We start from the raw sequence: 17,805 nt of genomic DNA, 5'->3' as shown, positions 1-17,805 counted from the left end.
TGAAGCCAGCTGAACGAATGTTCTGTGATCTGATGAAACCAACATTGAGCTTTTTGGCCATCAAACTAAATGCTGCATTTGCCTACTGTGAAGCATAGCGGTGGCTGCATCATGCTGTGGAGATGCTTCACTGTGGCAGGCGCTGGAAGGCTTCTGAAGGTAGAGGGTAAAATGTATGCAGAAAATTACAGGGAAATCCTGGAGGAAAACGCAATTCAGTCTGCAAGAGAACCGTGATTTGGGAGGATTCCTTTTCCAGCAAGACAATGATCCCAAGCATAAAGCTAAAGCTACACTGGAATGGCTTAAAAACAAGAGAGTTAAAGTCCTGGAGTGGCCAATTCAGAGTCCAGACATCAGTGCAATTGAGAATTTGTCGCTGGGCATGATCCCCACGCAATATGACAGAGCATGAGCCATCTGGTAAAGAAGAATGGGGATAAATTGCAGTGCCCAGAAACACCTATCCACACAGACTCAAGGCTGTAATTGCTACCAATGGTGTATCTACTAAATACTGACTTAAAGGGGGTGAATATTTATGCAATCAATTATTTTGTGTTTTAATAGGCACTGTAGTCCAAGCTAGAACTGGAGTTTTGCAGGCTGTTGACGGCAGTGGGGGAGAATTCTGGGAAAGGTACATGCAGCCAGGGTACAAAGTGAAATAAAGAATGACTTCTGAATGAATGACTTCTTGCGAGTCAGCACTGGTTTATTAAAATTATGGAGATGGTAATTTGTAAAACTCCATCTTCCCCAGAACATACGTGTGCATTTCTACACTAGATCATAGAGGGCATGTTCACATTAGCCTTTACTATCTAGTTTGGTGCAGCATACTGTCCGGTCAGCAGACCACAAAGAAGTGTGCAAAAAAAATCATTGCAGACGCTCCCCACCCAGTAAACTGCCTTTTCCAACATCTCCCTTCTGGAAAGCACTATACAGCTATTAAAACAAAACTTCACATTTTCTTAGAAGTTTCTTTGCCCAGGCAGTTAATCTGATTAACCATTCTAGTTAGTATCCCTCCAACTTACCTCTGTCTATTTCCCCTGTCACTGCATGGCACTGTAAAAACTTTAAGCCACCTTTTATAATGCGTTTTATAACATGCATTGTAAAATACATATTGGTATTTATGTACATTTTATTCCATATCCATATTTGTAACTTCATTTAGCATAATTCTTTTTTCTATATAATTGTTGAATGTTGTTTTTTGATTCATGTCGTACCCCAACCAACACACCAGCAATTTCTGAATACATGGTGAATAAAATTGATCCTTAATCCTTGATTAATGCAAGGATAAAAGATTTGTGTGGGAGAAGAGGTTTTGTTTAATATGATACTGCAATGAACAGCCTAATGATTTGCATAACTAGGGCCTCAGAAACAAGTGGGTGCTGGGTGAAATTTTGGAAGTTAAAGAGAAAGGAGAAAGTCTTTATGCAGGTAGTGTAATCGGTAATGATCATCAGAGTTTGTCAGGGAAAGATCATCCATGCAAACATAACAGCATGCCTCCAATTAGAGTCAGAGCAGGAGAAATGATAAAAGGACAAATTAAAGGTATTTATGTGAAAGGAGACAGAATCTTAAACAAGGTGAGTGAATTAATAGCACACAAGGTTATGATCCAAAGACGTGGTTTCAAAGCAACTAAGATTGTGAATTAAATATTCCAAGATGCTTAATTTTTAGAAGAGAAAAGCAAAATGATAAAAAGGAAGATTAATCATATTTTTAAGAATGGAGAAAAGGGCAATGTAGAGAAATAATGAGTGTTCAGAAATGAAAGCAGAGTGAGTTTGAGTAGAGCAAAGAAAGAAGGAGCAGATAACATTGGTGGACTTGTATACAGGGCCCCAAATATTAAAATGCCTTGTATAATTCAGTGCATTGGAGGCGCATGCAACATGGCAATATAATTATAATATTAGAGGCTTTACTCTACATACAAACTGGACAAAGCAACTCACCAGTCATTTGTGAAGGAAGGATTTACAGAGCAGTAAAAGCAAGTTTCCAGACTGAAAGTCCAAGTTACAGACTGTTTTAGATCCAGTATTATGTAATGGGAAGGGGTTACTTGCTGGTTTACTATTTAAAGGTTGTTTAAGATTTAGTGATCATTACACAATAGAACTTTATATAAAACTTACATTGATTTTAGTTCATTCTGAAACTGGGATCTTAAATCTCGATAATGCAAGCTACAGAGGCATGAGTTGTGAGCTGTCAATGGGAGATTGGAAAGCAAGGGACAATAAATGAGCAAGGATCATATTTATAGAATTAAAGACATGGTTTTGAAATTATAAATATCCTTTTAAGTCTAGAAAAAAATACTGATCCAGAAAGTTAAGGATAGTATTAGATCAAAAGAAAATTTTTATAAAATGTTACCAAAGAAAGCAGTAAGCCTATGGTTGGGAAAGTTTCAGAATTGAGGGAAAGACGAAGCTATTGATGAGGAAAGAGAAAAAGAGAATACATGAGAGGGCTGGTGGGACAGATGGAAACAGACTGCAAGAATATCAATGACTGAGTAAAAAGAGAAAAACAAAATAGCAACAGCCAATGTGGACTGTGGCAGAGGAACTTACATTGGTAAAAAGGAAATAAAGAGATCAAACAAATATTTTCAAGGGAAGATAACAGAGAAAATCTTGTAGCTGGTGTAGAGGATTACAGATAGCAAATGAACAGAAACTCAAAGCAATCAGCATCAGTGAAAAACTAGGAATCATAGAGTCATACAGCAGATGGGCTGGACCTTTGACCCATCAGGTCCATGCTGACTGTAAGATATCCAATTACCTTAGGGAGAGAAACCTCCAGTTTAAGCCGGTACTACTGACGCTGTGTGACAGCTTACTGGTAGTTCATAAGGCTAAAAACTTAGTTACACTTTTTAGAAGTAAATAAATTGTGGTAAACTATCACGGCAAACCATGATGAGGCAAGCAGAGGTGAAGCTGATGCGAGGGATGAACTGTGCTGGTGCGTTGCAAAGTCAGGGTGCACGGTGTTCAAGGCGATTTCGGAGATCCAGTTGGAGTTGGAGCAAGCGATTTGAAGATGAATCAAGGAGGAGAAGTTTTGGTGCCTGTCCACCTAGACAGTCTAAGCAGCGAGCTGATTTGGAGAGGTTGAGAATGGCTTTGGGCTAGTGAGGTCTAGGCCCTGCGCTGGGGCCTGGTGGGGCATGACCCAATGTTTGGATATTTTATACGTCGGCCCAGATAAATTGGTATTGGGACCGGAGGTGAGGGTCAGACCAATTTTGTATTCTGTCCCATGATATTCACTCCTCTCCCCACAGCACTAAGGCTGTGAGTCTGCTCCCACTGCTATGCGCTTTGTGTCTGTGAGTTCGTGCTGGCTTGCCCCACTATATAATGAACTTGAGACCAAGGCTTTGGGCCTACACCAACTGGCCCAGGGATTCGGGGATTTTTGAACTGGTAATTAGAGAATAGATGAAGATGGTTGAGCTGAAATCGTAGAGTCAAAGCAAATTCGGAATTGTAGAGTGTGAAAACATAGCCTCTTGCCAAACGTCCGTGTCAACAAACAACTACCATTTACACTCATCCCAGTTTATCTCCCCACATTGTCCTCAAATTTCCCACAGATTATGCTGCTCAATGCACCATTTGCAGAGGCCAATTAACCTACATACTCTTATGTCTTTGGAAAACCAGAGGAGATCTGTGTGGTCACGGGAAAATACACTAACTCCACATAGACAGCATTGGAGGTCAATATTGAACCAGGATATCAGGAGGTGTGAGACAGCAACTCTACCAGCTGCACGACTGGGTCATTAGATTCTTAATATCTGGGAAATCTAGGATATTAGGAAAGTGCAGGAAAGTAATGCTGAGGTAAAAGATCAGGCTTAAACCTATTAATTAGCAGAACAAACACAGTAGCTGAATGTAAACAACAGGAATTCTGCAGATGCTGGAAATTCAAGCAACACACATCAAAGTTGCTGGTGAACGCAGCAGGCCAGGCAGCATCTCTAGGAAGAGGTGCAGTCGACGTTTCAGGCTGAGACCCTTCGTCAGGACTAACTGAAGGAAGAGTGAGTAAGGGATCATATTTGTCATGATCCTTATCATAGTAATAGACTGATCATACTGGTAGTTCCACTTTCAGCCCCTCTCTTGACTCCAGTTCCATTCCTGGTCCTTTCTTTTCCTCATGCCCCACAGTGGTTCTCCCGGTCTCTCACATCACCCTTTTCTATCGCCACCACCAACCGCACCCTCCCCCCCAAGCTTTGCCTTTTGCAATGTTTCAAAATAAAATTGGTCAGTGCCTGAATTTCACTGTTTTAGTCTGACTGGTCACCTGGGTGAGGCACTGGATATGTACTGGTACAGTGGAATAGTCACCTAATTCAAACTCAGACAGGGATGAAATGATGAAATTTCCAGGGGAGAATGCATACAAGTGAGCGTTAAACTGCACTCTTCATTACTGTAATGTGGCAAATAGGTTTCGAGCCATCATAGACCTGATCAAGCCGGAATGGCTGGAGAGCACTACCACGTTGAAAGGCCTGGGCTATGTAGATGTTCCTGGATCTTCCCAGCGGGACTACAAGCTCAACTTCTTCAGTTACAAAGAGGCAAACCTCTCAGTGAAGGTGGGTAAGGTTGGCCACACAGGAGCTTGGGCTTGTTCCCTCACACTAGAGAATTTACTGGGGAGATTTAATACAGATGTTTAAAACGTGAAATAAGATTGTTTCTAGTGACAGAAGGCACATTTTTTCTCTCATTTGTCACCTCTCTGATTCTTCACATTGGGAATTCTTCACACAATCTCTCCCTCTGCATGTTCTCCATTAGTATTGACTCATATTTCCTGGAACCCAGTGATTCTTCACACTCTCTTGCTGTTACCCTACCTGTGATTCTGCGGCTGACTAGCCCAGTGCTCCTGACATGATCTTGTGGTAGATAACCAACAGGAATGATATTCCTCACGGATAATGTGAAACAAGGACACACACTCACCAGTTTTGTTAAAGCTGTTCAGGGAATGCATAATGAATGTGATTCATACAATCCAGAATGCATCAAACTGGAATGATTAAAGAAAGAAAATTGGGTTTGTTCAGTGTTTATGAGTGTCATTTTCAGAAATTTAACTTGTGTTTAACTGGTGTTTAGACTGAAACTTTTCATATTCTGAGCAACAGACATAAATTGCTGGAGGATCTCAGCAGGTCAGGTAGCATCTATCGAGAGGAATAAACAGACAACATTTCACACTGAGACCCTTCATCAGTACTAGAAAGGAAGGGGAAATAAGCCAGAATAAGAAAGGGGGGGGGGAGGAGGGAAAAGACTGGCAGGTGATAGGTGAAAACAAGTGAGGGGGAAGGTGTGTGGGTGGGGGAGGGGGAACATAATAAGAACCTGGGAGGAGGTGGTAGAGGTAAAGTCTGAAGAAGAAGGAAACTGATAGGAAAAGAAAGTTGCCGTGGGAGAAAGGGAAAAGGGAACACCAGAGGGAGGTGAGGAGAGAGAAGGGATTAAAATTTTCATATTCTGTCTCTGCAGATGATCTTCCGTAATGAGACCACTCTTGAATATCTGTTCTACATTCTAAACATTAAGTCGACGCCTCCTGGGATAATCAGCACCATTGAGTTGACAGTACCAGTTCGTCAGAGCACCTCCGGCATGGTGGAAGTTGAAAACCCACTCGCTGTCCCAACTGTATTTAGCACAGAGTGTAAACTGACAGACATCATTCTCCCAACACAACTGATAGTCCCACCACAGGCCAAGGTAAAAGCAATAAGAATCTGGGCTGTTGACACCAGTCAGCACAAAACACAGCAAGAAGCAAACTGTTGCAGAACTCAGTTGGTCAGGCAGCATCTGTGAAGGCAAATGGACGGACAATGTTTTGGGTTGAGACCCTACATCAGGACTGAGATTGTAGCAGGAGAATGGCCTGGAAATAACTCGGAAAATGTGTAGCTTGGGTCGTTGAGTTGCTCTCTGATCTTGGCAATCCATTTGCAAATGTTTCAGCACCAGACAAGGAGACATCGCCAATGTATTGTTCACTTGTGGTGTGTCCTCCAAACGCTTGGCCTTTATCTACTCATCAGTCAGTTGATTGGCCGTCATTGCAGTAACTCAATTGTTACTTAACAGTCTGTTAATTGGCATGACCAACTCTCCCTAGTCTCTACCCATGAAAATTGAGAGGGGCACAAACTGGACTGGGCGTCAGTGAAAATCATGGCACAAACAAACACATGGCATGCAAGAGAATTCCCAGAAGCATGGTTTTCCACAAAGAACTCCATAAACCGACATGTAGACCTTGATCCCATTTGTAAGCCAATGCAGGCAGAATTCCAGACGAAACACAGGGTTTGTCACACAACCAGTTAGAGATGAAACCTCCCTCCCTGTGTCACAACTGAGGTTCCATGATGATGACCATCAACTGGCTGATAAGCAGATAAAGGCCAAGCACTCGGAAGACATACCACAAGTGAACAACACACTGACAATGTCTCCTCGTGTGGTGACAAAACATTTGCAAATGGATTGCCAAGATTGGAGAATGACTTGTACAGGCAGTATTGATGTTATGTAATGGTTCTTACTCTCTAGAACTGTGTTTGAGCAGACTTCTCCATCAGTTAGAAAGTCAGGAAGTAAGAGATGTGTGCAGAGTGATACAACACAGGTTACAAAGCTTTTCATAATAACCACATTGTATCATGTGGCACAAGCATTCTATAATTGCTTTATTCCAATTAATAAGAGATTATTGTCATATATACCACGCTGCAAAGCAATTCATTGTTTGCATATACCTGGTAATAACTAACACAGCATTGAGCACGGTGGTGCGAAGATTGCAGTACCTTGTGAGATAGTGCAATAAATGCAATAACCAAGTATGTATATTATTCTTTTTCACTATCACCTTAAGCTACTCAGCAAAAGTTGAAACTACAAATTTGCAATTAACTTAATTTTGTGTTGGCTTTATTTTTTCAACATTTGAAAGCTCATGCCAGGTAGTAAGACTCCAGTAAATACCAGGCCCTTGCTATACAGATCACAGAGAGTGGTGGGTGCATGGAATGCACTGTCAGTGAGGGTGGTAGAGGCAGACACAATGGAGTCTTTTAAGAGACTCTTAGATAAGTATATAGAGCTACGGTAGGTACATGGAGTTAGATTCCCTGAAGGCATTCAATAAGGTGCCACATAAAAGACTTATACATAAGATAAGAAAGCATAGAGTTGAGGGTGATGTAATAGCTTGGATAGAGGATTGGTTAACTAATAGAAAGCTGAGCATTGAGATACATGGGTGTTACTCTGGTTGGCAATCAGTGCTGAGCGGCACGCCACGGGTCAGTGCTGGCCCCGCAAATGTTCACGATATACTTTAACGAACTGGAAGAGGGGACTGAGTGTAGTGTATCTAAGTTTGCTGATGATACTAAATTGAGAGGAAAAGCAAATTGTGCAGAGGATATGGAGAATCTGCAGAGAGATATAGATAGGTTAAATGAGTGGGCAAGGGTCTGGCATATAATATTAGTACATGTGAGGTCATCTTCTTTGGACGGATAAATGAAAGCAGATTATTATTTAAGTGGTAAAAATGCAGCATGCTACTGTGCAGAGGGACTTGGGAGTGCTTGTGCATGAATCACAAAAGGTTGTTTACAGGTGCAGCAGGCTATCAAGAAGGCAAATGGGATGTTGGCCTTCATCGCTAGAGGGATTGAAGATAAGATCAGGGAGGTTATGCTGCAACTGTACAGGGTACTACTGATGAGGTCACACCTGGAATTCTGTGTGTAGGTCTGGTCTCCTTACTTGAGGAAGGATGTACTGGTTTGGAGGTGGTGCAGAGAAGGTTCACCAGGTTGATCCCAGAGATGAGGGTGTTAGACTATGAGAAGAAATTGAGTCGCCTGGGACTATACTCGCTGGAACTCAGAAGAATGAGAGGAGATCTTATAGAAGCATATAAAATTATGGAAGGGATGGATAAGATAGAGACAGGAAAGTTGTTTCCTCTAGTAGGTGAAACTAGAACTAGATGACATAGCCTCAAGATTCAGGGGAGTAGATTTAGGACGGAGTTGAGGAGGGAGTGCTTTTCTCAAGGAGTAGTGAATCTGTGGAATTCTCAGCCCAAGGAAGCAGTGGAAGCTACCTCAGTAAATATGTTTAAGACAAGGTTGGATAGATTTTTGCATAGTAGGGGAATTAAGGGTTATGGGGAAAAGGCAGGTAGGTGGAGATGAGTCCATGGCCAGATCAGCCATGATCTTAGTGAATGGCGGAGCAACCTCGATGGGCCGGATGGCTGACTCCTGCTCCTACTTCTTATGTTATGTAAAATAAAGGCCATGCAGTAGGGAAATTCTAGGCAGTTTCTCAAGTAAGTTACATGGTTGGCACAGCATTGTGGGCCAAAGGGCCTGTAATGTGCTGTAGATTTCTATGTTCTATGTTCGCAGAGAGGGAGAGTTAAGAGTCTGAGAACATGAAAACACTACAAGATAGGGGATGTGAAAGAGGTGATTGGTTCAGGAGCCCTAGAGCACTGGGGTGGAAGCTGTTCTTCAATCTTGTTGTCCAAGCTTTCAAGTTCCTGTGTTTTTTTTTCCTCAGGAGGTAGAAGAGAAAAAAAGGAATGCTTAAGTTGGAAGGAATCCTTGGCTTCAAATATTCACTCCACCACCCGCAATTTAACTAATGGAATGGTTTCTATATCCAGTTATTAATACCACAAAACATTTTTTTATTATTATTATAACTGTTTTGAAACATGTTCTGTAAAATTTAAGGGAGGATTTGTGTTGTTATATTTCTATAAATTAGGTCCTTTATCACAGGGAGCTCTTGTGAGAGTGTGGGTAAGACTGTTGCAGGTCAGTGATTGGAAATAGAATTGGGTTATTGATGTCACGTACGGAAGTATAGTATAATACTTGTCTTGCAGATTGAATCATTACATAATGCTACGAGGTAGTACAAGGTAAAACAATAACTGAATGCAGAATACAGCTGCAGAGAAAATGAAGTGCAAGTATAGAATAAGGTCATAATGTGGTAGATTGTGAGGTAAAGGGTGCATCTTATTGTACTAGAGGCCAGTTCAATATCCTAATAACAGTGCGGTAGAAACTGTCCTTGAGTCTGGTGATACGTGCTTTCAGGCTTTTGTATCTCCTACGAGATGAGAGAGGGGAAAAGAGAATGTCCGGGATTGCTGAGGTCCTTAACGATGTTGGATGCTGTAGAGAGACAGAGAGAAGTATAGACAGAGTCCGTAGAGAAAGGCTGATGTCCACAATGTGCTGAGCTGGCTCTACAACTCTACAGTTTCTTGCTATCACAATCAAACCCAATGTCGCTCGTTCTTAGCAATGGTTATCTCCATGGCACTGAGGCAATGAAGACTGCTCCAGCTGCTGTGCTCCACGCCTGCTAGCATGATGAACTGATAAGCAAGGCTTTGGGCCTACTCCTGGCTACTCTACTGTTTGGATCCGAGGACTCAATTTTGGATCAGAATGCTCCTGTTCGCTTCAACTGTTGCATGATTTGTGTTTTTTTCTTTCTCTAGCAGGTCAAGTGTTGGTCTACTGTTTTTATTTTTATTCTTTGTTTGTTTAATTAGGTTCTTTCAGGTGTTTTGCTTTTGTGGTTGCCTGTGAGCAAGCAAATCTCAGGGTTGTATAATTTATACACTCTTTGATAATAAATGTACTTGAATCTTGAATCTTGAAATCTACACATAAACAAAGACTAACAAACACCCAATGTACTAAAAAAAACGAATTGTACAAAATTAAAAAATAATACTATGCATTGCTGTTTCCATTTCAGGCCATTATGCAACCAGTCAGAATAGTCTCCAACGTGTACCTATAGAAGTTTGTCAAAGTTTTAGGGGACTGCAGAATTGAGGTTGCTGCAATGGTAATCCTGTTAGGTTCCTGCACTGGCAATAGTGTGCAGGACTCCAGAACTCTATAGGGACTCCCTGACTGCCACAAACCATCCCATATCTCACAGCTATCTGGACTATTCCTCTTCTCAACCTGTCTCTTGCAAAAACGCCATCCCCTTCTTGCAATTCCTCCGTCTCCGCCGCATCTGCTCTCAGGATGAGGCTTTTCATTCTAGGACGAGGGAGATGTCTTCCTTTTTTAAAGAAAGGGGCTTCCCTTCCTCCACTATCAACTCTGCTCTTAAACGCATCTCCCCCATTTCACGTACATCTGCTCTCACTCCATCCTCCCGCCACCCCACTAGGAACAGGGTTCCCCTGGTCCTCACCTACCACCCCACCAGCCTCCGGGTCCAACATATTATTCTCCGTAACTTCCGCCACCTCCAACGGGATCCCACCACTAAGCACATCTTTCCCTCCCCCCCCCCTGCATTCCGCAGGGATCGCTCCCTACGCAACTCCCTTGTCCATTCGTCCCTCCCATCCCTCCCCACTGATCTCCCTCCTGGCACTTATCCATGTAAGCGGAACAAGTGCTACACATGCCCTTACACTTCCTCCCTTACCACCATTCAGGGCCCCAAACAGTCCTTCCAGGTGAGGCAACACTTCACCTGTGAGTTGGCTGGGGTGATATACTGCGTCCGGTGCTCCCGATGTGGCCTTTTATATATTGGCGAGACCCGACGCAGACTGGGAGACCGCTTTGCTGAACATCTATGCTCTGTCCGCCAGAGAAAGCAGGATCTCCCAGTGGCCACACATTTTAATTCCACATCCCATTCCCATTCTGACATGTCTATCCACGGCCTCCTCTACTGTAAAGATGAAGCCACACTCAGGTTGGAGGAACAACACCCTATATTCCGTCTGGGTAGCCTCCAACCTGATGGCATGAACATCGGCTTCTCTAACTTCCGCTAATGCCCCACCTCCCCCTCATACCCCATCTGTTACTTATTTTTATACACACTTTCTTTCTCTCACTCTCCTTTTTCTCCCTCTGTCCCTCTGAATATACCTCTTGCCCATCCTCTGGGTCCCCCCCCCCCACCTCCTTGTCTTTCTTCCCGGACCTCCTGTCCCATGATCCTCTCATATCCCCTTTTGCCAATCACCTGTCCAGCTCTTGGCTCCATCCCTCCCCCTCCTGTCTTCTCCTATCATTTTGGATCTCCCCCTCCCCCTCCAACTTTCAAATCCCTTACTCACTCTTCCTTCAGTTAGTCCTGACGAAGGGTCTCGGCCTGAAACGTCGACTGCACCTCTTCCTAGATTTGCTGCCTGGCCTGCTGCGTTCACCAGCAACTTTTATGTGTGTTACCATATTTAGAAGGTTGAGTTTGACCACTGTGAATTGATGGAAGGAAGTAAGCACGGGTATGAATTGTGTCTCAAACAAGTTTCCATTTAACTTCTTGCAAATCAGATTTGAAAACAAAATTGGGAGGGAGCATAACACAAACTAGCTTAGCTTGATAATACTCCTCCCAACACCCCTTTTTCCATTTTTCTCTCTGGGGGTGGAGGACAAGCCCAGCTTTATCTGCCAGACATATGCTCCTGCTCTGCATTTCACAACTTCTCCATACGTGTGTCCATGTTCTCACTCTCTAACAGCTCCCATTCACTTACTGACCAGACATCATTGTTTAAACCTTGTCCCCAGGATCACCCTGGCGTCACACCATCGGAAACATCCCTCTTCCCCACCCTCCCTGCTGCTTTTTTGGTCCTCTTCCCAGATCTGATAAAGGGTCTTCAATCTTAAAAGTTAACTCTCTTTCCTGAGTGTTTCTGGCATTTTCTGCTTTTATTTTAGATTTACAACTTCTACAGCCTTTATTTGTTTTCACATAACAGGACTTTGTTTGACTCTGAACCTAGGACAATCCCTCTGATGATAGGTGGCCATGTTGTCCCTCATTATATTATACTGTGCTGTGTTTCTGTTTGCAGGGTGTACTGGCCTTTGAATACCAGCCCCTGAGAGAGGGTGAAACCAGTGGCCGCCTCACATTGAACAACAATGAGCTGGGAACCTTCCAGTATGAACTGGTGTTGAGAGCAGGGCCCGCCGGGCACGAGAGGCCTGTGTACTTCCGTACCACCCTCGGCAGTTGCCAGGCCCTTGGCGCCAAGTTTATCAACCTCTCCCGTCAGAAGCTCGAGTACCATTGCAAGGTAAAGGCTGCACGCCACTCAGCACGTTTGCAGTCGCGGTACGTCAGATTGGGAGGGTCGTTAGGATGAATCAACTGTGGCTTGGAAGTAGCAGTAGAACATTGAAGGGTAAAGCACAGGAACAGGCCTGTTGGCCCATCAGTCATCATGCCAGTACAAACTAATTCCACCTGCCTGCACATGGTTCATATCCCTCCATTCCCTGTTTGTTCATAATCCTCTCTAAATGCCATCTAACCATTTTGGTCTTATCTGTTTCCACCACCTCCCTAGGCAACATGTTCCAGATACCTATCATTTTCTGCATTTAAAAAATCAGCCTCACAAATCACCTTTAAGCCTTCCCCTCTCACCTTTGTTGTCCAGTATTTGACACTTCCATTGTGATTTCTGAGACAGAAGGGCATGGATTCAGAAACTGGATATATGATTCAAGCTGACTGCTGAGGGAGGTGTGGAGTCAACTCTATATCTTCAGCCGAACTCATCTGTGCTGATCAAGGTGACTACCTAAATTAGACCTACTTGGCCCATATCTCTTCAAACTTTTCCTATCCATGCACAGTACCTGTCCAAATTTCTTCTGAGTATTGTAACTGTACCCACCTCCAAGACTTCCTCTGGCAGCTCATTCTATATACCCGCCACCGTCCCCGTGACCTGGATTTGAGAAGGAAAACAAGGATACAGAGTGGCCAAGTGGTACTGGACATTCGGATTCAATCCTGACCTTCACGCTCTGTGTGTGGAGTTTGTATGTTCTTCATGTAGTTATCTCAGCTTTCTCACAGATCCCAAAGGCATGCTGGTTGGTAGGTGAATTGCCCCTAGTGTGCAGGTGGTGTTTGAACATGTGGGGGTGGGGGTAAGGAGCTCTTGGGAATGTAGGGAGAGTAAAATTGGATTAGTTTAGGATTAATCCAATCAATGCAAAGACTCAAGGGGATGAAGGGCTTCTCTCCGTATCACCCCATGACTGCTAATTGAGGCAGGACATTGCCCAACTCAAAGACATGGTTAGGAAGTCTCTTGGAGAAATCAGAACCAAAAGTGCTGGAAACATTCAACAGACAGTACCAGTGGAGATGGAAACAGAGTCAGCGTTTCAGGTCAAAGATATCTATCAGAACTATGAAGGAGAGAAAACAAGTGGCCTGTAGCTGCAGAGAGGCTGTGGTGCTGGACAGAAATTAGATATCTCTGATTGGGTTGACATTGGGGTGAGCTTTTTCTCAGTTCTGATAGAGAGTCTTCAACCCAAACTATACAACCTGTTTCTATTTCCAGAGATGTGCCTCACCTCCTGAGTTTTTATAGAATTTTGTTTTTATTTCAAATTTCTCTGTTTTTATTTCAGAATTCCAGCACCTTGGAGGAGCTTGGACAGAATAGTGGGAAATTTATTTCCCTGACCCTGTCTTTTCCCGAGTGGGTGCATCAGTACTTAGAGGATTTCAAAATTGTACAAAAATAAGACAATAAGACATAGCACCAAAATTAGGTCATTTAGCCCATCAAGTGTGCTTCACCATTCCATCATGACTGACTTATTCTCCCTCTCAACCGCATTCTCCTGCTTTTTCAACATAAACTTTGAAGAACCTATCAACCTCCAGTTTAAATATACTTAATGGCTTGGTCTCCACAGCTGCCAGTGCCAAGAACTTCCACAGATTCACTACCCTCTGGCTAAAGAAATTCCTCCACATCTCTATTCTAAATGGATATCCCTCTATTCTGAGGCTGTGCGCTCTGGTCCTAAGCTCTCCCATTACAGAAAACATCCTTTCCACATCCACTGTCTAGGCTTTTCAATATTCAATAGGTTTCAATGAGATCCCCCTTCATTCTTCTAAACTTCAACAAGTACAGGCCCAGAGCCATCAAAAGTTACTCATATGCTAATTCTTTCATTCCCAGAATCATTCTCATGAACATCCTCTGGACCCTCTCCAATCCCAGCACATCCTTTCATTGATAAAGGGCCCAAAACTGCTCACAATACTCTGAAGTATGACCTGACAAATGCCTTATAAAGCCGAAGTATTACATCCTTGTTCTTATATTCTAGTCCTCTCAAAATGAATGCTAACATTGCATTTGCCTTCCTTCCTACCGACTCAACCTGCGAGTTAACCTCCAGGGAATCATGCACAAGGACACCCAAATCCCTTGCACCTCTGCATTCTGAATTTGCTCCTCATTTAGATAACACACCTTTATTCCTTCTACCAAAGTGCATGACGAAATACTTCCCTACACAATATTCTAGCTGCCACTTCTTTTCCCAGTCCCCAAATCTGGCCAAGTCCTTCTGCAGACTCTCTGCTTCCAAACACAACCTGCCGCTCCACCTATCATTGTATTGTCTACAAACTTTGCCATAAATTCATCAATTCCGTCATCAAAATCACTGACATATAATGTGAAAAGAAGTGGTCTCAATACCGATCCCTGTGGAACACCACTAGTCACTGGCCACCAACCAGAAAAGGCCCCCTTTATTTCCACTCTTTGCCTCCTGCCAGTCAGACAATCTTCTGTAGTACCATGGGCTCTTATTAAGCAGCCTCATGTGTGGCATCTTGTCAAAGTCTTCTGAAAATCCAAATAAACAATATCTACAGTCTGTCCTGCCTGTTATTTCCTCAAGGAATTCAAAAGGATTTGTCAGGCAAGATTTCCCCTTTTAGGAAACCGTGATGACATTGGCCTACTTTATCATGTACCTCCAGGAACCCTAAAACCTCTTCCTTAATAATGGACTTCAACATCTTCTCAGACTCTGATATCAAACTAACTGGCCTATAATTTCCTTTCCTTTGCTGCCCCGCTTCTTAAAGAGTGGAGTGGCGTTTGCAATTTTCCAGTCCTTCAGAACCATTCTAGAATCTAGTAATCCTTGAATGATCATTACTAATGCCTCCATAATCTCTTCAAGTACCACGTTCAGAACCCTGGGATGTAGTCCATTTGGTCCAGGTGAAATCTAACTTCATACCTTTCAACTTCCAAAGCACCCTATTGTTAGTAATAGCACCTACACTCCCCACACACCTTGATGAATTTCTGGCAGACTGCTGGTGTCTTCCACAGTGAAGACTGACACAAAATGCTTATTATATTTATCTGCCATTTCTTTGTCTGTCATTACTACCACTACAGTGTTATTTTCCAGTGGTGGATATCTTACTCCTGCCTCTCTTTTACCCTTAATATATTTGAAAAATGTTTTGAGATCCTTTTATGTCATTGGCTAGCTTACCTTTATATTTCATCTTTTCTCTCCTTCAGTTGCCTTCTGCTGGTTTTTAAAAGCTTCCCAAATATCTAACTTCTCACTAATTTTGCTATGTTATATGCCCTCTTTTTTGCTTTTGTGCTGTTTTTTGGTTCCCTTGTCAGCCATGATTGCCTCATCATCCCTTTAGAATACTTCTTCATCTTTCATATTGTTAATTGTTACAAAATACGACAGATGAAATAGTACTTTCTGCAGCACCTGAAGTTGCAGAAATGGTTTACCAGGGTGCTGCCCGGATTAGAGGGCATCTGCGACGAGAAGTTGGACAAACTTGAGTTGTTTTCCCTGGCTTACCAAAGGCTGAGAGGAGACCTGTTAGAAGTTTATAAAATTATGAAAGTTATAGATAAACAGACTTTTCCTCTGGTTAGAACTGTCAAATACACCAGGACAGGGGGAAAATTTAAGTGTGTGAGTTAAGTTTTTACACAGATTGTGGATGACTGGAATAGGTGGTACAGTTAAATTGCATGGTAATGTTTATGAAGCTTTTGGATAAATCCGTGAATATGCAAGGAATGGAAGGATACGGATCATATTCAGGGAGAAGAGATTTAGTTCAGTTGAGTTGTACTTGGACAGACGTCATGAGCCAAAGGACTGTTCCTGTAATGTTCCATTGTAAGTTCTGTGTTCTTTTTCGTTGTCATTGAAGATAACTGGAAGTTTCTTTCCACAGGTTGACAATGTCGAGTTCCTGGTGGACAAGAGTATCACTGTCCACCCAGCCTCCCCGGGAGGCTCGGAAGTGAGTGTAGACGTGACCTACGAGCCTTTGCAGCTCGGTGAATCCAGAGCCATTCTCAACATCGTCTCTCCCATTGGGGGCAAGTACAGCATCCCCTTGTTTGGCCTATGCCTACCCGCCAAACCTCAGGGCCCCTTCACTATTCGAGCCGGTTCCACCACTTCCATCCCATTTAAGAACATCTTTCCACAGGTCAAGACCTTCTCCTTCCATCCAGACAATCCCATGTTTTCCTGCAAGTCCACAGAGACGCTTCGGCCAAAGAAAAGCCACATTGTGATTGTCAGCTTTGAAGCAAGCGCCAACACTCCAAAATCTCCCGTCATCGGCAAGCTGATGGTGTCCTGTCCGCAGTCAGAGGGGACGTCTACTGTGATATCTTGGATCTATTACCTAAAGGGAGTTACTCCAGATAAATGAGAGGGGACACCTCTTAATGATCTCCAATTTAAAGCTCTGATTGGAACAAATTCTTTTCAGTCCAAGGTTATCATTAGGACTGTTCTTATTGCACTGTGTGTATGGTTAATCGATCTCATGAGCCATTGCAATGTCATTAATAAGCAACAAAGCTTGAAATGATCTGGGTTATTTTAGCCCTATGTCACTATTAACTTGCTGAGTATATTCTTGCTTATCACTCACATCTAAAGGCATCATACCGCTAACAAAAGAGATGTCATTTATTATTAAGTTATCATTAGGCTTTATTAATAGGCCACACCACAAAACATATTACTTTTTATTTTTATAATTCAGTTCAGTTTTAGCACAAAAAAGCTTTTATTATTGCCTCATCATTTTTCTCTCTAAGTCTTACCACCTACCACTGAGCCAACAAGTAGCTAATCACCATCTTCTCCATTTTGGCTGGAGTTCTAGGCCCAGGCCCCATCTGTTCTGGCTCCTTTCCTTTGAACATCAGATAATCAGATTTGTTTAATGTTTACAAGTAATTTTCTTGTTATATTCTCTAGTGATGTGGCAAAATGCATCAATAATAAACATCTATCCTTCTTTCTTTGTTTGGATCGATAATCTGTAATGCACTCTCATTTTAAATGCATGCAATAAATAAAGTAGTATTGGATTGCACCCCTTCTGTTTTGGGTTAATTTTTTCATACAGTTGTCACAAAGGAACTGTGCCGTCCCCACTCTCTCATCCAGTCACAGGGAGTACTTCAGCAGTGACTCAAGGACCTAGTTCCCCTTCTGGTGGGGGAGACGGGGCTGAGTGGTGAAGTGGTGAATACACAGTACTGGGAGCTCATTGTGTATTCAGCCTCTGGCTCAGTCCTTCATCTTGTGTTCTCTGCCGAACGCCTGGGATATAAAATGGAAGGAGAACGTCTGTCAAACTGGGGAGTTAGATTTAGACCCAACCACTGGTTTGTTACTAGGTCCTCAAAACAAGCCTCTTGTAAACAATAAATGTGATACAGATGGACTCTGGTTTGGTACTTCAACAGGCAACAGGGTCCTTTGCCACCTGTTAATTTTTCCTTTGCCTCAGTGCAAGCGCC

The 17,805-nt window shown here is 42.8% G+C and overlaps 1 protein-coding gene across 1 annotated transcript in view; it reads left to right on the top strand.

Annotated features, from left to right (window-relative positions):
• hydin (HYDIN axonemal central pair apparatus protein) overlaps positions 1–17,318 on the top strand; it is a 977,428-nt gene extending 960,110 nt beyond the window's left edge. Inside the window, exons 83-86 of the mRNA XM_063066586.1 lie at positions 4,519–4,669; positions 5,592–5,822; positions 12,004–12,228; positions 16,212–17,318. Of these exons, the coding sequence (XP_062922656.1) occupies positions 4,519–4,669; positions 5,592–5,822; positions 12,004–12,228; positions 16,212–16,700 (1,096 nt within the window). The 3' untranslated portion in view covers positions 16,701–17,318. The remainder of the gene's footprint in view (positions 1–4,518; positions 4,670–5,591; positions 5,823–12,003; positions 12,229–16,211) is intronic.
• Positions 17,319–17,805: the final 487 nt, after the last annotated feature.

The sequence above is a fragment of the Mobula hypostoma genome, chromosome 14, assembly GCF_963921235.1.
Source record: "Mobula hypostoma chromosome 14, sMobHyp1.1, whole genome shotgun sequence".
NCBI lineage: Eukaryota > Metazoa > Chordata > Chondrichthyes > Myliobatiformes > Myliobatidae > Mobula > Mobula hypostoma.
Note: the sequence above shows the minus strand (reverse complement) of the source record. Positions and strands in the feature narration are given on the sequence as shown.